General features: G+C 45.8%; 1 protein-coding gene across 1 annotated transcript in view; it reads right to left on the bottom strand.

The window, feature by feature from the left end:
* The window catches only part of LOC135509754 (transient receptor potential cation channel subfamily M member 1-like), a 113,489-nt gene that overhangs the window by 23,865 nt on the left and 68,646 nt on the right, over window positions 1-20,978 (bottom strand). The window contains exons 15-22 of the mRNA XM_064930656.1: window positions 16,438-16,666; window positions 15,954-16,073; window positions 10,253-10,375; window positions 9,611-9,739; window positions 8,537-8,788; window positions 7,310-7,502; window positions 5,536-5,556; window positions 5,290-5,434 (exon numbers count right to left, since the gene is read on the bottom strand). Of these exons, the coding sequence (XP_064786728.1) occupies window positions 5,290-5,434; window positions 5,536-5,556; window positions 7,310-7,502; window positions 8,537-8,788; window positions 9,611-9,739; window positions 10,253-10,375; window positions 15,954-16,073; window positions 16,438-16,666 (1,212 nt within the window). The remainder of the gene's footprint in view (window positions 1-5,289; window positions 5,435-5,535; window positions 5,557-7,309; window positions 7,503-8,536; window positions 8,789-9,610; window positions 9,740-10,252; window positions 10,376-15,953; window positions 16,074-16,437; window positions 16,667-20,978) is intronic.

Below are 20,978 nucleotides of genomic sequence, written 5' to 3'. Positions count from 1 at the left end.
AACTTGTAACCTTCCAGTTACTAGTCCAACGCTCTAACCACTAGGCTACCCTGCCGCCCCTGGAGTATATGCAAATTGCCATCATACAACTGAGGCAGCAGACTTTGTGAAAATTAATATTTGTGTCATTTTCAAAACTTTCGGCCAAGACTGTAGAAGGTGTGTGTTGGAGTGTCGGTGTAGTATGTGTGAGTGGGTAGAGTCTAGTGAGTGCAAGGGAGTCGGTGCTAAACAATTAAGATAAATTAATTAATTAATAAGGGTGGTCAATGTAAATAGACCGGGTGGCCATTTGATTAACTGTTCAGCAGTCTTATGGCTAGGTAGATGCTTATGGCTTGGGGTAAAAAGCTGTTCAGTTGCCTTTTGGTCACAGACTTGGTATCGCTTGACGTGCAGTCGCAGAGAGAACAGTCTTACCAAGCTGTGATGCAGCCAGTCAATATGATCTTAATGGTAAACTTTTGTGTTAAGCCTGCCCCCGCTCCCCCTCTCTGGCGCTTGAGGGCACCAGGCTGTCCATCATTATGCACACGATCATTACGAGCATCAGCGCTTCATTGGACTCACCTCGACTCATTCACTTTGTTGATTTTCCCCTCTATCTGTCTGTTCCTCAGTTTGATCCCCATGTCATTTTGTTTACCCTGTCCAGACGCTTCCTGTCGGTTATTTATTATTCAATCCCTTTAATTGCTTCTCATCTCCCAGTATCGGTCCTCACAGAATGCTGACACAAATATTGGAGGCATCGGGGAGTTTTTTTTTGTTTAGCTGGTGATGTCGTGTCCGGGTGCCGCTGCCAAAGGAACCGGAGCTACCTCAGCTGGCTCGTCAGGCTTCCACACCTTAGCTGGCTCGAGGTTTCCTTGCCTTGGTTGGCTCGACAGGCTCCCACCCCAAGTCATGCCTCAGCCGGCTTGTCGGGCTCCCACATCTCAGCCAGCTCGTCGAGCTCCCACACCTCAGCCAGCTCGTCGGGCTCCCACACCTCAGCCGGCTCATTGAGCTCCCACGCCTCAGCTGGGAGCTGTTTGGACCATGAAAGGTCCTTAGCGATGTGGACACCAAGGTACTTGAAGCTCTCGACCCTCTCTACTACAGCCTCTTGGTCGTGGTCGGCCCTCCGTTTCCTGTAGTCCACAATCAGTTCCTTTGTCTTACTATTGTTGGGGGAGAGGTTGTTGTCCTGGCTCCACACTGCCAGGTCTTTGATCTCCTACTCCCTGTAGGCGGTCTCATCGTCGTCTGTGATCAGGCCTACTACTATTGTGTCGCCAGCGAACTTGATGATGGGGTTGGAACTGTATGAGGCCAAGCAGTCATGGGTATACAGGGAATGCAGGAGGGAACTTAGGACGCACCCTTTGGTACTTCATGAAAACAGAAGTGAGCGCTACTGGACGGTTGTCATTCAGTTCAGTTACCTCCATTTCTTGGGACCAGGGATGATAGCGGACATCTTGAAGCAGGTGGGTATAGTGGCCTGAGCTAGGGAGAGATTGAAAAGATAATATAACAACCATCTGGTCTGCTCTAAGGGAATGGCTAGAGATGCCAACCTGCTAAAACATTTGAATTACTTCCATACGTCCTCAGTGGAGACTTTTAGTGTGTACCCCAAGTTGTCATCGTTGGCAGCTCGGGGTCATTGTGCTGCCCCCTCGGCAGCTCGGGGTCATTGTGCTGCCCCCTCGGCAGCTCGGGGTCATTGTGCTGCCTCCATGGCAGCTCGGGATCAATGTGCAGTCCCCATGGAATCTCAGTGTCATTGTGCTGTCTCCTCGGCAGCTCAGGGTCGTTGTGCTCGAATCATGAGAAAAAGGTGTTCAGCTCTTCCGCAAGGGTGGCGTTGGTGACCGTGATGTGGCTGGAATTATTTTTTAACCTGTGATCGTGAGGAGCCCCTGTCATATACACCTTGTGTCTGACCAGTTGAATTGCTCCTCCACTTTCTCTCTATACTTGTGTTTTGCCATCTTGATCTATCTGCGTAAGTCAGATTTGAACTGTTTAACCAAACTACTGGGCCTGCCATAGAAAAGGTGTTGGATACTTATTGACTCAAGACACTTCAGCTTAATTTTTCATATTCATTTAAAAAATGTTCTACAAACAAAATTCCACTTTAACCTTATGGGTCATTCAACAACATAGTACCCTCCAATCTCATCACTAAGCTAGGACTCTGGTACTGAACACTCTCCTCTGCAACTAGATTCTGGATTTCCTGCTGGGCCGCCACCAGTTGGTAAGGTTAAGCAACAACACATCTACCATGCTGATCTTCAACACAGGGGCCCCTCAGGGGTGAGTGCTTAGTCTCCTCCTGTTCTCCCTGTTCACCAATGACTACGTGGCCAAGCACGACTCCAACACCATCAATTTTGTTTGCAGATGACACAACAGTGGTAGGCCTGATCACCTACAACAATGAGACAGCATATAGGGAGATGATCAGAGACCTGGCAGTGTGGTGCCAGGACAACAACCTCTCCCTCAGCGTGAGGAAGATGAAGGAGCTGATTGTGGACTACAGGAAAAGGAGGGCTGAGCATGCCCCCATTATTATCAGTAGGGCTGTAGTGGAGAGGGTCGAGAGCTTCAAGTTTCTCGGTATCCACATCACTAAGGACCTATCATTGTGAAGAGTGCATGACAATATATACATTTATTTGTCTTATTTTTTTATTTCACCTTTATTTAACCAGGTAGGCAAGTTGAGAACAAGTTCTCATTTACAATTGCGACCTGGCCAAGATAAAGCAAAGCAGTTCGACACATACAACGACACAGAGTTACACGTGGAGTAAAACAAACATACAGTCAATAATACAGTATCAACAAGTCTATATACGATGTGAGCAAATGAGGTGAGATAAGGGAGGTAAAGGCAAAAAAAGGCCATGGTGGCAAAGTAAATACAATATAGCAAGTAAAACACTGGAATGGTAGATTTACAGTGGAAGAATGTGCAAAGTAGAAATAAAACATATTCTCAGGAGGCTGAAAAATGTGGCATGATCCTCAAAAAGTTCTACAGTTGAACCATCGAGAGAATCTTGACTGGTTGCATCACCGCTTGGTATGGAAACTGCTTGAATCTGACCGAAAAGCGATAAAGAGGGTAATGTGTAAAGCCCAGTAAATCACTGGGGCCGAGCTTCCTGCCATCCAGTACCTCTATAACAGGCAGTGTCAGAGAAAGCCATTAAAAAGTGGGACTGCTGAACAGTTAATCAACCCGGACTATTTGCATTAACCCCTTATTTTTTAGCTAGCAGCAGGTAATCTGGTCACAAAAATCAGAAAAGCAATCAAATTAAATCGTTTACCTTTGATGAGCTTTGGATGTTTTCACTCACGAGACTTCGTTACATAGCAAATGTTCCTTTTTTCCCAAAATATTATTTTTGTACCCAAAATAACTTGGTTAGTTCTTCACGTTTGGCTGAGAATTTGACCGGAAATTGCGGTCACGGCATAATATCGACAGAAACATGGCAAACATTGTTTATAATCAATCCTCAAGGTGTTTTTCAAATATCTATTCGATAATATATCCACCGGGACAGCTGTATTTTCAGTAGGAACGGGAGGAAAAATAGCTACCTCTGTCTATTACGCAAGAATTACTCTGAGAGCCCTCAGCCGGACACTTCGTTTACGCTCATTCTTCAACATAAAGGCGTGAAACTAGGTCAACATGCTGTGGACACCTTGGGGAATACGTAGAAAAAGGAATCTGGCTGATAGCCCATTCACTGCAAAATAGGGACGCATCGGAACGATTGATTGGATTTTTCTCAGCCTTTCGCCTGCAATATCATTTCTGATATACTCACATACAATATTTTTACAGTTTTGGAAACTTAAGAGTGTTTTCTATCCTAAGCTGTCAATTTTATGCATATTCTAGCATCTTGTCTTGACAAAATAGCCCATTTACTTTGGGAACGTTATTTTTCCAAAAATGAAAATAGTGCCCCCTAGTTTCATTACTCTTCGTTGCAGGCTTGTCAGTAAAGGCAAGGTCTACACCTATTTTATTCTGCGCATTTGACAAATAAAAAAATATTTAGCTTTGATTTTTTTTGTTCATGCATTGACAAAATTAGTGGGCAGTGGGAAACTTGCCTGAAGTGAACATGGGTAGTACAGTAGTAGCTAGCCAGAATGCATGGGTAATTCACATCATTGCCCTACTATTTAATTAAACAGAGGACATCCAAGAAGGAAAATGTGTAACTTCATTGCAGTAAGGAAATGTTCAATCTATAATTAGCTAACTAATTAAACTAACATTTATAACTAAAACATACATTTTATTAGCTAGCCAATTTCCAAAGTTGTTAGCAAGCAAGCTAAAGTTAATAGCTGGCTGGCTTTCTATGGGCTTAACAATGCAAGCTAACATTAGCTATGCTAGCTTACATTAGTTCCTACTTGCTAGTCAAAGGACGGTAACGTTTAACAGGTTGCAGTTGTCTAATGTCACTCATTTTAGTGTAGACAGTTTTTTATAACGTTTTGAAAATGATGATTTATGTGCCTTATTCATGATCTTAGCAACAAACGATGTCCAAACTTAGAAGGTTTGCTTTAGCTAGCAAGCTACTGTGTTTGCTTATCCCGGAACGGCTGGCTGGAAGCAGAAGAGCTGGGGCGGTCCTATGTAAAATAATAGATCATGATTCGTTCAATTCAAATCGAGGCTATCCAACCAGCGTAGGGTGTAGCCTTGAAGTCTGAGGCCACAGCCCCTTCATTATCGATGCTTCGTGCCAACACATCAAAGCAGCCTTACCAGACTCTCAAGTCAGAAAGACTGGTGTCAGCCAGACTAGGGACTCTGCTGTTCTAGCACCAAGGGAAGCAGGCTTCACCATTTGGGTGCCAGGACATAGAATAGTTTTGACTGGGTTGACGAGCTAACCAACTAACCTACGCCAAACAAAGATAGGTGTAGATGTGGCAACCTCATGAGAGTTTTCTAAAGACAAAGTTATCTGTAGGGTGTGTAGGTGTGGTGTAGTTGTGGCCATTTCATGAGAGTTTCCTAAAGACAAAGTTATCTGTAGGGCGTGAGTTTCTGCTGTTGTTTACATGGAAGAAACAAGCCTACATCCCTGAGGACATACACAGTAAGTACTAATAACTTGTGTCCAACATTTGTACTAATCTCGGAACCCAGAGTCAAATATTTCCTGCGCCAGCAAGCTAGCTCTGTCACAAGAGACTAGCTGTCAACATGGCAATGTAAAAATGTTCCTGTTTTTGTCAACTTACTTGAAGACAGCAATCAACAGGTTGACCAGCAGGATGTTGGCCACCAGTAAATAACAGGCCATGATGGCCGGGGTCAGCCAGGCTCCAGGGATACATGGAGGCAGCTTCTTACCATCCTCATCGTACAGGTTCTCACCACACGGCGCTAGGAGGTTAGCGGAAGAAGAACAAGAATGCTTTACTATTCAAAATAACACTCTCCACATTGCCACTTTGAAAATATACAACTTATTGAAGAATACTCACGGTTGATTTCCATTGCATAGACTTGAAGCAGTTCCAGAAATAAGGAAATAAAGACAGAGAGGCAGAATAAAAAGGTACGAATACAAAGACAACAATATACTTATGTCATGGTCAAGACCAGGTGCACATGAAGTCAAAGACTGTCCTGTGCTGCTGGGAGACCAGGTGAAGTCAAAGACTGTCCTAAGCTGCTGAAAGACCAGGTGAAGTCAAAGACTGTCCTTTGCTGCTGAAAGACCAGGTGAAGTCAAAGACTACCCTAAGCTGGTGAAAGACCAGGTGAAGACAAAGACTACCCTAAGCTGCTGAAAGACCAGGTGAAGACGGAGACTGTCCTAAGCTGCTGAAAGACCAGGTGAAGTCAAAGACTGTCCTTTGCTGCTGAAAGACCAGGTGAAGTCAAAGACTGTCCTAAGCTGGTGAAAGACCAGGTGAAGACAAAGACTACCCTAAGCTGCTGAAAGACCAGGTGAAGTCAAAGACTGTCCTTTGCTGCTGAAAGACCAGGTGAAGTCAAAGACTGTCCTAAGCTGGTGAAAGACCAGGTGAAGACAAAGACTACCCTAAGCTGGTGAAAGACCAGGTGAAGTCAAAGACTGTCCTAAGCTGCTGAAAGACCAGGTGAAGTCAAAGACTGTCCTTTGCTGCTGAAAGACCAGGTGAAGTCAAAGACTACCCTAAGCTGGTGAAAGACCAGGTGAAGACAAAGACTACCCTAAGCTGCTGAAAGACCAGGTGAAGACGGAGACTGTCCTAAGCTGCTGAAAGACCAGGTGAAGTCAAAGACTGTCCTTTGCTGCTGAAAGACCAGGTGAAGTCAAAGACTGTCCTAAGCTGGTGAAAGACCAGGTGAAGACAAAGACTACCCTAAGCTGCTGAAAGACCAGGTGAAGACGGAGACTGTCCTAAGCTGCTGAAAGACCAGTGAAGATAAAGACTGTCCTGTGCTGCTGATAGACCAGGTGAAGACAAAGACTGTCCTAAGCTGCTGAAAGGCCAGGTGAAGACAAAGACTGTCCTAAGCTGCTGAAAGACCAGGTGAAGTCAAAGACTGTCCTAAGTTGCTGAAAGACCAGGTGAAGTCAAAGACTGTCCTAAGTTGCTGAAAGACCAGGTAAAGTCAAAGACAGTCCTCAGCTGCTGAAAAGACCAGGTAAAGACAAAGACTATCCTCTGCTGCTGGGAGACCAGGTGAATTCAAAGACTGTCCTGTGCTCCTGGGAGACCAGATGAAGATAGACTGTCCTGTGCTGCTGGGAGACCAGCTGAAGTCAATGACTGTCCTGTGCTGCTGGGAGACCAGGTGAAGACAGACTGTCCTGTGCTGCTGGGAGACCAGCTGAAGTCAATGACTGTCCTGTGCTGCTGGGAGACCAGGTGAAGACAGACTGTCCTGTGCTGCTGGGAGACCAGCTGAAGTCAATGACTGTCCTGTGCTGCTGGGAGACCAGGTGAAGACAGACTGTCCTGTGCTGCTGGGAGACCAGCTGAAGTCAATGACTGTCCTAAGCTGCTGAAAGTCCAGGTGAAGACAAAGACTCTCCTAAGCTGCTGAAAGACCAGTGAAGATAAAGACTGTCCTAAGCTGCTGAAAGACCAGGTGAAGACAAAGACTGTCCTAAGCTGCTGAAAGACCAGGTGAAGACAAAGACTGTCCTGTGCTACTGGGAGACCAGGTGAAGTCAAAAACACATTATGGATAAATACAGGACAGATCAAAACATGGGCAAACAGGACAGATCATCTGCCCGTGAAACAGGAAACAGAATCTTACTATAAATCTGAGTCTTACGGTCGATCGAGTCAGCAAACACCTCTCCATAGATCATCCAGTAGGGCATGTAGAAGATGTTCCTGGCCAAACGCCATGTTGGCTCCTCATCAGGGTGCAAGATGGCCTGCCGCGACACCCCGAAACTCATCAACACCACCAACATGATTATCACGAAGTATAGCATGTCGATCATCTACAGAACATAGAACACAGCATGTTAATCATTCTAATAATCAACACAGCACGTTAATCATTCTAATAATCAACACAGCATGTTAATCATTCTAATAATCAACACAGCATGTTAATCATTCTAATATACAACACAGCATGTTAATCATTCTAATATACAACACAGCATGTTAATCATTCTAATAATCAACACAGCATGTTAATCATTCTAATATACAACACAGCATGTTAATAATCAACACAGCATGTTAATCATTCTAATAATCAACACAGCATGTTAATCATTCTAATATACAACACAGCATGTTAATCATTCTAATATACAACACAGCATGTTAATCATTCTAATATACAACACAGCATGTTAATCATTCTAATATACAACATAGCATGTTAATCATTCTAATATAGAACAAAGAACACAGCATGTCAGTAATTCTAATATAGAACATAGAACACAGCCTGTTAATAATTATAATATAGAACACAGCATGTTAATCATTATAATATAGAACATAGAACACAGCATGTCAGTAATTATAATATAGAACATAGAACACAGCATGTTAAGCATTCTAATATAGACCATGGAACACAGCATGTTAATCATTATAATTTGGAACATAGAATGTCAGTCATCTGGAATAAATGATTAGTAATTAAGCCAATGGGATGCCATTATTTGTTTTGTTTCTAACGTGTCCTCAACATTTGAAGCAGTACCCTCCTCCCCTTCCTCCTCTGGTATCTTCAGAGGTAGTAGGCCTCAAGACAAGCAGACTGAGTATCTTCTGTATGGGGGGCTAACCCCCTGTAACCTGTGCTGTATGACACAATACTTTTTGATTGGGGAATATTAGTGATGTAAGATGAAGAGAAAGCAGCTGGATGAAGTTATAAAACCACCATAGTAATAATCTTTCAGAATTTATTGTGGTTTTATCCTCTATAATATTTCATGTATGTAATGTTGTCTCTGGAGCAGCCTACTAACTTTGAAATATCAAACAAAAATCAATCAATCAATGATGTTACCATTTTCCCAATCATCATGACATAGGGTCCCAGGTACTTGTTGACCCCGAAGATGTCGAGCACCCTGATGTACCAGAAGATGATGTCTATGCAGTAGATGACACGTCCGATGCCCAGGAGGGGTTCGTTCTGCAGCCTCAGCAGAAGGCCAACCAGGAAGGTGGAGATGGCTGCCAGGTCAGTGATGTTCCAGACCTCTTGCAGCCATACGTTGATCTTCTGCTTCAGCTTCCCAGGCTCTGACATTAGGATCTATGGGTCAAGGTCAAAGTTAGTAACCCAGGCTCTGACATTTTTTTTAAACGTTTATTTTACTAGGCAAGTGAGTAAAGAACAAATTCTTATTTTCAATGACGGCCTAGGAACAGTGGGTTAACTGCCTGTTCAGGGGCAGAACGACAGATTTGTACCTTGTCAGCTCGGGGGTTTGAACTTGCAACCTTTCGGTTACTAGTCCAACGCTCTAACCGCTAGGCTACCCTGCCAACATCAGGATCTAAGGGTCAAATTCAAAGTAAAGCTCTGACATCAGGATCTATGGGACATGGTCATAGTTAGTAATCCCAGATCTGACATCAGGATCTATTTGTTAAGGTCGAAGTTAGTAAGTATGCCTTGTCTGAGCCAGAACCAGGCGGAGGATGTCCTATTTCTGTAGCGAAGCATCTTGATGTACACTACACCCTGTCTGACTTCAGGGTCGATGAAGGAAGTACAAAGCATCAATCAATGCTCACATACAGTACAGCTGCATCTGAAATAGCCTATTACCTATAACATTTATATAGGAGGTAAGATGGTATATAGTGCACTATACATTTACATTTAAGTCATTTGGCAGACGCTCTTATCCAGAGCGACTTACAAATATAGATGCAATATTGTTGGGAATATTTTATTTTCAGCTGAGAATGAATTCCCCAAGCTTACTTGAATTTGACGTTGAAATTAAACTTGTTACTAATTTACCTAATATAGATGCAATATTGTTGGGAATATTTTATTTTCAGCTGAGAATGAATTCCCCAAGCTTACTTGAATTTGACGTTGAACTTAAACTTGTTACTAATTTACCTGTCTGACTTTCTCGAAGCCGAGCGTTAGGATGTAGGCAATGACGGTCCACTCCTGGATGGACGGCCATCGCTCCATCTTCACCAGGATTATGTAGTTATACAGCATCAGGTAGCCCAGGTAGGAGATCTAACAGAGAAATAGAGAGACCACATAACATAACACAACATGCCGCTAGACATCAGGTAGCCCAGGTAGGTCTGTTTAGTGTTTTATTAGGATCAGGTAGGTGGTCTGTTTAGTGTTTTATTAGGATCAGGTAGGAGGTCAGTCTAGTGTTTTATTAGGATCAGGTAGGTGGTCTGTTTAGTGTTTTATTAGGATCAGGTAGGAGGTCAGTCTAGTGTTTTATTAGGATCAGATAGGAGGTCTGTTTGGTGTTTTATTAGGATCAGGTAGGATGTCTGTTTATTGTTTTATTAGGATCAGGTAGGAGGTCAGTCTAGTGTTTTATTAGGATCAGGTAGGAGGTCTGTTTAGTGTTTTATTAGGATCAGGTAGGAGGTCTGTTTAGTGTTTTATTATGATCAGGTAGGAGGTCAGTCTAGTGTTTTATTAGGATCAGGTAGGAGGTCTGTTTAGTGTTTTATTAGGATCAGGTAGGAAGTCTGTATACTATTTTATTATTGTAGTGATACTTACAGTGTTGAACCAGAACTTGGTGAACGGGGCATCATAGAACTCATAGATCCTCTGTCCAATGGGCTTCCTTCTGACATTACTGCTGCCCTCCTCTTCATCCCCCTTCCTTGACACAACGTCATCCTGAAACAATAAATTGATCAATCAACCAATAAATCAATCAATACAAAATAACACCAGGAATCACTGGTACTATGGGCCTATCTGTTACCCTGTTATTATCGGCCTACCTGTTACCCTGTTATTATCGGGTGTGCTCCCTCTGCTGTTTCCAGAAGTCCACAGTCATCTCCTTTGTTTTGTTTACGTTAAGTGTGAGGTTATTTTCCTGACACCACACTCCGAGGACCCTCACCTCCCTGTAGGCTGTCTCCTTGATGTTGGGAATCAAGCCTACCACTGTAGTGTTGTCTGCAAAATTGATGATTGAGTTGGAGGCGTGCATGGCGTACAGGAGAGGGCTGAAAACACACCCTTGTGGGGCCCCAGTGTTGAGGATCAGTGGGGTGGAGATGTTTCCTACCCTCACCACCTGGGGGCGGCCCATCAAAGTCCAGGACCCAGGAGTGGGTCTAGGGTGTCAGGTAATGTGGAGGTGATATGATCCTTGACAAGTCTCTCAAATCACTTCATGATGACGGAAGTGAGTGCTACATCCCGTAGTCGTTTTGGCTCAGTTACCTTAGCCTTCTTGGGAACAGGAACAATGGGGGCCCTCTTGAAGAATTTTAGAACAGCTGTAGACCCTGCCACAAACGTCTCATGTCTGGGCCGTGGAATTGCGACTCTACTTTGTCTCTATACTGAAGCTTAGCTTGTTTGATTGCCATGCGGAGGGAATAGCTACACTGTTTGTATTTGGTCATGTTTCCTGTCGCATTGCCATGATTAAAAGCCATGGTACGTGCTTTCAGTTTTGCGCGAATGCTGCCATCAATCCACAGTTTCTGGTTGGGTATTACGGTTTTCTATGTGCGAAGGAGAGTCGGACCAAAATGCGACGTGTAGATTGCGATCCATGTTTAATAAACAAAAGTAAACACGAATCAAAATACAAAAACCAAAAACAGCCTATACTGGTGTAAACTAACACCGAACAAGGACAGAAAAAGGACATAAGGACAATCACCCACGAAACACTCAAAGAATATGGCTGCCTAAATATGGTTCCCAATCAGAGACAAACGATCAACACCTGCCTCTGATTGAGAACCACTTCAGACAGCCATAGATTCACCTAGAACACCCCACTAAGCTACCATCCCAATACATGTGAAAAAACCCCAAGACAAAACACACCACATACAAAAACCCATGTCACACCCTGGCCTGACCAAATAGATAAAGAAAACACAAAATACTAAGACCAGGGCGTGACAGAACCCCCCCCCCCCAAGGTGCGGACTCCGGCCGCACACCAAAACCCCTAGGGGAGGGTCCGGGTGGGCGTCTGTCCACGGTGGCGGCTCCGGCGCGGGACATGGATCCCACTCTAACAAAGTCTTAGTCCCTCTTCCTCACGTCCTTAGATAGGCCACCCTCGCCGCCGACCATGGCCTAGTAGTCCTCACCCAGGACCCCACTGGACTGAGGGGCAACTCGGGACTGAGGGGCAGCTCGGGACTGAGGGGCAGCTCGGGACTGAGGGGCAGCTCGGGACTGAGGGGAAGCTCGGGACTGAGAGGAAGCTCAGCACTGAGAGGAAGCTCAGCACTGAGAGGAAGCTCAGGCAGGTAGTTGGCTCTGGCAGATCCTGGCTGGCTGGCGGTTCTGGCAGAGTCTGGCTGACTGGCGGATCTGGAAGAGTCTGGCTGACTGGCGGATCCTGTCAGACTGACGGCTCTGGCTGCTCCATGTTGACTGGAGGCTCTGGCTGCTCCATGCAGACTGGCAGCTCTGGTGGCTTCTTGCAGACTGGCAGCTCTGGCGGCTTCTTGCAGACTGGCAGCTCTGGCGGCTTCTTGCAGACTGGCAGCTCTGGCAGCTCCTTGCAGACTGGCAGCTCCTTGCAGACTGGCAGCTCCTTGCAGACTGGCAGCTACTTGCAGACTGGCAGCTCCTTGCAGACTTGCTGCCCCATGCAGACTGGCAGCTCTAGCTGCTCCATGCAGACTGGCAGCTCTGGCTGCTCCATGCAGACTGGCAGCTCTGGCTGCTCCATGCAGACTGGCAGCTCTGGCTGCTCCATGCAGACTGGCAGCTCTGGCCAGGCGGGAGACTCCGGTAGCGCAGGAGAGGAGGAAGGCTCTGGCAGCGCTGAACAGGCGGGAGACTCCGGCAGCGCTGAACAGGCTGGAGACTCCGGCAGCGCAGGAGAGGAAGGCTCTGGCAGCGCTGGAGAGGCGAGGCGCACTGTAGGCCTGATGCGTGGTGCTGGCACTGGTGGTACTGGGCCGAGGACACGCACAGGAAGCCTGGTGCGGGGAGCTGCCACCGGAGGGCTGGTGCGTGGAGGTGGTACTGGGTAGACCGGACCGTGCAGGCGCACTGGAGCTCTTGAGCACCGAGCCTGCCCAACCTTACCTGGTTGAATACTCCTGGTCGCTCTGCCAGTGTGGCGAGGTGGAATAGCCCGCACTGGGCTATGCAGGCGAACCGGGGACACCGTGCGCAAGGCTGGTGCACGCCGGCCCAAGGAGACGCACTGGGGACCAGATGCGTAGAGCCGGCTTCATGGCATTTGGCTCGACGCTCACTCTAGCCCGGCCAATACGCGGAGCTGGAATGTACCGCACCGGGCTATGCACCCGCACTGGGGACACCGTGCGCACCACAGCATAACACGGTGCCCGGTCTCTCTAGCCCCCCGGTAAGCACAGGAAGTTGGTGTAGGTCTCCTACCTAGCGTCGCCATACTCCCTGTGAGCCCCCCAAGAAATTTTTGGGGCTGACTCCCGGGCTTCCTTGCCAACCGTGTTCCCTCATATCGCCGGCTCCTCTCTCCGGCTGCCTCTGCTCTCCTAAGTGCCTCCACCTGTTCCCATGGGAGGCAATCTCTTCCAGCCAGTATTTCCTCCCATGTGTAGCAACCCTTGCCATCCAAAACATCCTCCCATGTCCATTCCTCATTGCGCCGCTGTTGCCTGTTGTCACGCCGCTTGGTTCTGTTGTGATGGGTGATTCTGTTACGGTTTTCTATGTGCGAAGGAGAGTCGGACCAAAATGCGGCGTGTAGATTGCGATCCATGTTTAATAAATAAAAGTAAACACAAATCAAAATACAAAAAACAACAAACGTAACAAGAAAACCGAAAACAGCCTATACTGGTGTAAACTAACACAGAAAAAGGACATAAGGACAATCACCCACAAAACAATCTAAGAATATGGCTGCCTAAATATGGTTCCCAATCAGAGACAAACGATCAACACCTGCCTCTGATTGAGAACCACTTCAGACAGCCATAGATTCACCTAGAACACCCCACTAAGCTACCATCCCAATACATGTGAAAAAACCCCAAGACAAAACACTATCTGTTAAACTGTTACTGAGGGCCTATATATTACACTGTTACTAGGGGCCTATCTGTCTGCTACCATGTTACTAGGAGCCTATCTGTTAAACTGTTACTGAGGGCCTATATATTACACTGTTACTAGGGGCCTATCTGTCTGTTACCATGTTACTAGGAGCCTATCTGTTAAACTGTTACCATGTTTACACTAGGAGCCTATCTGTTAAACTGTTACTGAGGGCCTATATATTACACTGTTACTAGGGGCCTATCTGTCTGTTACCATGTTATTGCGATCCATGTTTAATAAATAAAAGTAAACACAAATCAAAATACAAAAAACAACAAACGTAACAAGAAAACCGAAAACAGCCTATACTGGTGTAAACTAACACAGAAAAAGGACATAAGGACAATCACCCACAAAACAATCTAAGAATATGGCTGCCTAAATATGGTTCCCAATCAGAGACAAACAATCAACACCTGAATCTGATTGAGAACCACTTCAGACAGCCATAGATTCACCTAGAACACCCCACTAAGCTACCATCCCAATACATGTGAAAAAACCCCAAGACAAAACACTATCTGTTAAACTGTTACTGAGGGCCTATATATTACACTGTTACTAGGGGCCTATCTGTCTGTTACCATGTTACTAGGAGCCTATCTGTTAAACTGTTACTGAGGGCCTATATATTACACTGTTACTAGGGGCCTATCTGTCTGTTACCATGTTACTAGGAGCCTATCTGTTAAACTGTTACTGAGGGCCTATATATTACACTGTTACTAGGGGCCTATCTGTCTGTTACCATGTTACTAGGAGCCTATCTGTTAAACTGTTACTGAGGGCCTATATATTACACTGTTACTAGGGGCCTATCTGTCTGTTACCATGTTACTAGGAGCCTATCTGTTAAACTGTTACTGAGGGCCTATATATTACACTGTTACTAGGGGCCTATCTGTCTGTTACCATGTTACTAGGAGCCTATCTGTTAAACTGTTACTGAGGGCCTATATATTACACTGTTACTAGGGGCCTATCTGTCTGTTACCATGTTACTAGGAGCCTATCTGTTAAACTGTTACTGAGGGCCTATATATTACACTGTTACTAGGGGCCTATCTGTCTGTTACCATGTTACTAGGAGCCTATCTGTTAAACTGTTACTGAGGGCCTATATATTACACTGTTACTAGGGGCCTATCTGTCTGTTACCATGTTACTAGGAGCCTATCTGTTAAACTGTTACTGAGGGCCTATATATTACACTGTTACTAGGGGCCTATCTGTCTGTTACCATGTTACTAGGAGCCTATCTGTTAAACTGTTACTGAGGGCCTATATATTACACTGTTACTATGGGCCATTCTATTACAGTGTTACTAGAGGTCTACATTTTACACTGTTACTAGGGGCCAATCTTTCACACTGTTACTAGGGACCTATCAGTTACACTGTTACTTGGGTCCTATTTGTTATCCTGTTACTACCGACATATCTGTTACACTGTTACTGGGGGTCTTATATTTTACCCTGCTACTAGGGGCCAATCGGTTACATTGTTACTAGGGGCCAATCGGTTACATTGTTCCTATGGTTCTATCTGTTTGATGTAATTTTTTTTGTTTTTGTATTTTTTGGGGGCCCCCGACTAGCGCTGCTGTCTAAGGTACTGCTTTTCAATGCAAGAGGTGTTACTACAGTCCCTGGTTCGAATCCAGGCTGTATCACATCCGGCCCTTATTGGGAGTCCCATAGGGTGGTGCACAATTGGCCCAGTGTCGTCTGGGTTTGGCCGGGGTAGGCCATCATTGTAAATAAGAATTAGTTCTTAACTGACTTGACTAGATAAATAAAGATGAAATAAAAAAATTGTGATAATTGTTACAAGTAGTGACTTTGCTGATAGGTCACTCTGGAGCGCCTGCTAAATTTATTTTTTATTTGACTAGGCAAGTCAGTTAAGAACAAATTCTTATTTTCAATGACGGCCTAGGAACAGTGGGTTAACTGCCTGTTCAGGTGCAGAACGACAGATTTTGTACCTTGTCAGCTCGGGGACTCGAACTTGCAACCTTTTGGTTACTAGTCCAATGCTCTAACCACTAGGCTACACTGCCGCCCCGACTAAAATGTCAATATAAGTTCAAGGAACAGAGTCTTGTGGATGAACATCTCACCACTCTGACAAGCATTTTATGATATGTTGGTCAACCAGAGTCTTCTGTACCTTGCCAGCGTCATCGTCCTTGTCTTTCCCTTCTTCAGAGTCAGCTGTGTAGGACTGGTCTTCTCCTTTGAAGTCCACCAGCAGCAGAATTGATGGAGGGAATATGATGCCCAGAATCACCTAGAAAGACAAAAATCCTCGTCACAAAGTGCTTAAACAGTAAGCCGGCGCAGACCCCAAAGAGCTTGCAGAGCAGATCTGCAGAACTGTCTGTACCGTATAGATATGAAGGGTATTGTCCATGTGGTCATGAAAGTCAGTCTGTTTCTCAACTCATGGGGTTGTTTCTGTTCTACAGCAAAGAGTAAAGGAGCATGAAAGTCTGTTTCTCAACTCATGGGGTTGTTTCTGTTCTCCAGCAAAGAGTAAAGGAGCATGAAAGTCTGTTTCTCAACTCATGGGGTTAGGGTTAGAGTTCAGTGATGCTGGTGTTGGTATTTCAAGCTAAGGAGGGAGGTTTACCAATTCAACTCCGTTAATTTACCTTAAGCCCAGGGTTCTTCCCCATTCTCAGATTTCCCATCCACATGTCGGTCAGCAGCATCTGACTGCAAGTGTGGGCGATGAAGTCTCTGTGCTTGGCGGCCACGGCCAGCTTCAGACAGGTAGAGTTGCTCCAGTTGGTCAGCTCATACGTCAGCAGCTTCATGGCCACCTGTTCATCGTGCTTATAGGACTGGTCCAGGAGCTCATAGGCAAGCTGGCCAAACTCCCTGTGGAGAAAGAGTAATCTCCTTTTACTAAGACTATATGGCCTGAAAAATCTGATCTTAATCCGGCCTGCTATGCTAAGCACAATGGGAAATAGGGTGTATGGAACTATAGGTTGAAATATGCCGTCATTGTAAATAAGAACTTGCTTGAAGGACCATGAAAATTAAGAGACCGTAGGTGAGGCAAAAGTAGAACTATTTTAGGGATTGTGTAACGTTTTAATTAGGGACAACGACCTGCCTGTCTGATGATCACAAGAGGAACCACTACCTCAGTGGGAGAAGTATGAGACAGGAACCACTACCTCAGTGGGAGAAGTATGAGACAGGAACCACTACCTCAGTGGGAGAAGTATGAGACAGGAAGCACTACCTCAGTGGGAGAAGTATAAGAGAGGAACCACTATCTCAGTGGGAGAAGTATGAGACAGGAACCACTATCAGTAGAGGGAGAAGTATAAGACAGGAAACACTATCTCAGTAGTGGGAGAAGTATAAGACAGGAAACACTATCTCAGTAGTGGGAGAAGTATAAGACAGGAACCACTATCTCAGTAGTGGGAGAAGTATAAGACAGGAAACACAATCTCAGTAGTGGGAGAAGTATAAGACAGGAAACACTATCTCAGTAGTGGGAGAAGTATAAGACAGGAACCACTAGCTCAGTAGTGGGAGTAGTATAAGACAGGAACCACTATCTCAGTAGTGGGAGAAGTATAAGACAGGAACCACTATCTCAGTAGTGGGAGAAGTATAAGACAGGAACCACTATCTCAGTAGTGGGAGTAGTATAATACAGGAACCACTATCTCAGTAGTGGGAGAAGTATAAGACAGGAAACACTATCTCAGTAGTGGGAGAAGTATAAGACAGGAACCACTATCTCAGTAGTGGGAGAAGTATAAGACAGGAACCACTAGCTAGTAGTGGGAGAAGTATAAGACAGGAACCACTATCTCAGTAGTGGGAGTAGTATAATACAGGAACCACTATCTCAGTAGTGGGAGAAGTATAAGACAGGAACCACCATCTCAGTAGTGGGAGAAGTATAAGACAGGAACCACTATCTCAGTATTGGGAGAAGTATAACCACTATCTCAGTAGTGGGAGAAGTATAAGACAGGAACCACTAGCTAAGTAGTGGGAGAAGTATAAGACAGGAACCACTAGCTCAGTAGTGGGAGTAGTATAATACAGGAACCACTATCTCAGTAGTGGGAGTAGTATAATACAGGAACTATCTCAGTAGTGGGAGTAGTATAATACCACTATCTCAGTAGTGGGAGTAGTATAATACAGGAACCACTATCTCAGTAGTGGGAGTAGTATAATACAGGAACCACTATCTCAGTAGTGGGAGTAGTATAATACAGGAACCACTATCTCAGTAGTGGGAGTAGTATAAACCACTATCTCAGTAGTGGGAGAAGTATAAGACAGGAACCACTATCTCAGTAGTGGGAGAAGTATAAGACAGGAACCACTAGCTCAGTAGTGGGAGAAGTATAAGACAGGAACCACTAGCTCAGTAGTGGGAGTAGTATAATACAGGAACCACTATCTCAGTAGTGGGAGTAGTATAATACAGGAACCACTATCTCAGTAGTGGGAGTAGTATAATACAGGAACCACTATCTCAGTAGTGGGAGTAGTATAATACAGGAACCACTATCTCAGTAGTGGGAGTAGTATAATACAGGAACCACTATCTCAGTAGTGGGAGAAGTATAAGACAGGAACCACTATCTCAGTAGTGGGAGAAGTATAAGACAGGAACCACTATCTCAGTAACGTCCACTAGCACAGCAGCTAGCTAACGTCCACTAGCACTGTAGAAACTATTACACTCAACGACTCGTTTAGTGTAGTGTTAGCTAGCTACATAGTTGTCTTTGCTGATCGTATTTTGTCGTCCTAACGTAGTCTACACTGCTTTCTGCCCAGCAGCTAGCTAACGTCCACTAGCACAGCAGCTAGCTAACGTCCACTAGCACTGTAGAAACTATTACACTCAATGACTCGATTAGTGTAGTGTTAGCTAGCTACATAGTTGTCTTTGCTGTCTTCGTATCCAAGCTAATTGTGTAGCTTAGAGTGTGTAGACTTAGAGTGATTATCTTAATTTACCGAGGTTAGCTAGCCAGCTATTTGTCGTCCTTAACGTAGGAGTCACTGCTAGCTAGCTAGCCAACAGCTAGCCAACGTCTTCCGAATTGAACTTCAACAACCCGGTCAACATTCCGCCTCGCTCCACAGGTAGTATCACATTTTCATTTCACTTCATTACAGTACAACGTTTTGATTTGTTTGATCGTAGCTAGCTAGCTACTTAGCCGTCTTTGTATCTAAGACAATTGTGTAGTCTGGAGCGATTTTCTAGGTTAGCTAGCCAGCTATTGTCGTTCTTTTAACGTAACGTTACGTAATCAACACTGCTAGCTAGCCAGCTAGCCCCCGAATAGCAGCACTGTAGAAACTATTACACTCGATGGAACGACTTGATTAGTGTAGTGTCAACAACGTAGCCACTGCCAGCTAGCCTACTCCAGCAGTACTGTATCATTTCAATCATTTTAGTCAATAAGATTCTTGCTACGTAAGCTTAACGTTCTGAACATTCGATAAGTGTAGTCCACTTGTCATTCCAATCTCCTTTGCATTAGCGTAGCCTCTTCTGTAGCCTGTCAACTATGTGTCTATCTATCCCTGTTCTCTCCTCTCTGCACAGACCATACAAACGCTCCACACCGCGTGGCCGCGGCCACCCTAATCTGGTGGTCCCAGCGCGCACGACCCACGTGGAGTTCCAGGTCTCCGGTAGCCTCTGGAACTGCCGATCTGCGGCCAACAAGGCAGAGTTCATCTCAGCCTATGCCTCCCTCCAGTCCCTCGACTTCTTGGCACTGACGGAAACATGGATCACCACAGACAACACTGCTACTCCTACTGCTCTCTCTTCGTCCGCCCACGTGTTCTCGCACACCCCGAGAGCTTCTGGTCAGCGGGGTGGTGGCACCGGGATCCTCATCTCTCCCAAGTGGTCATTCTCTCTTTCTCCCCTTACCCATCTGTCTATCGCCTCCTTTGAATTCCATGCTGTCACAGTTACCAGCCCTTTCAAGCTTAACATCCTTATCATTTATCGCCCCCCAGGTTCCCTCGGAGAGTTCATCAATGAGCTTGATGCCTTGATAAGCTCCTTTCCTGAGGACGGCTCACCTCTCACAGTCCTGGGCGACTTTAACCTCCCCACGTCTACCTTTGACTCATTCCTCTCTGCCTCCTTCTTTCCACTCCTCTCCTCTTTTGACCTCACCCTCTCACCTTCCCCCCTACTCACAAGGCAGGCAATACGCTCGACCTCATCTTTACTAGATGCTGTTCTTCCACTAACCTCATTGCAACTCCCCTCCAAGTCTCCGACCACTACCTTGTATCCTTTTCCCTCTCGCTTTCATCCAACACTTCCCACACTGCCCCTACTCGGATGGTATCGCGCCGTCCCAACCTTCGCTCTCTCTCCCCGCTACTCTCTCCTCTTCCATCCTATCATCTCTTCCCTCTGCTCATACCTTCTCCAACCTATCTCCTGATTCTGCCTCCTCAACCCTCCTCTCTTCCCTTTCTGCATCCTTTGACTCTCTATGTCCCCTATCCTCCAGGCCGGCTCGGTCCTCCCCTCCCCGCTCCGTGGCTCGACGACTCACTGCGAGCTCACAGAACAGTGCTCCGGGCAGCCGAGCGGAAATGGAGGAAAACTCGCCTCCCCTGCGGACCTGGCATCCTTTCACTCCTCCTCTCTACATTTTCCTCCTCTGTCTCTGCTGCTAAAGCCACTTTCTTCCACTCTAAATTCCAAGCATCTGCCTCTAACCCTAGGAAGCTCTTTGCCACCTTCTCCTCCCTCCTGAATCCTCCTCCCCTCCCCCCCTCCTCCCTCTCTGCAGATGACTTCGTCAACCATTTTGAAAAGAAGGTCGACGACATCCGATCCTCGTTTGCTAAGTCAAACGACACCGTTGGTTCTGCTCACACTGCCCTACCCTGTGCTCTGACCTCCTTCTCCCCTCTCTCTCCAGATGAAATCTCGCTTCTTGTGACGGCCGGCCGCCCAACAACCTGCCCGCTTGACCCTATCCCCTCCTCTCTTCTCCAGACCATTTCCGGAGACCTTCTCCCTTACCTCACCTCGCTCATCAACTCATCCCTGACCGCTGGCTACGTCCCTTCCGTCTTCAAGAGAGCGAGAGTTGCACCCCTTCTGAAAAAACCTATACTCGATCCCTCCGATGTCAACAACTACAGACCAGTA

This window comes from Oncorhynchus masou, chromosome 22 (assembly GCF_036934945.1).
Source record: "Oncorhynchus masou masou isolate Uvic2021 chromosome 22, UVic_Omas_1.1, whole genome shotgun sequence".
NCBI classification, from domain to species: domain Eukaryota; kingdom Metazoa; phylum Chordata; class Actinopteri; order Salmoniformes; family Salmonidae; genus Oncorhynchus; species Oncorhynchus masou.
The sequence above is the reverse complement of the archived record's forward strand: the minus strand, read 5'-3'. Positions and strand labels throughout refer to the sequence as shown.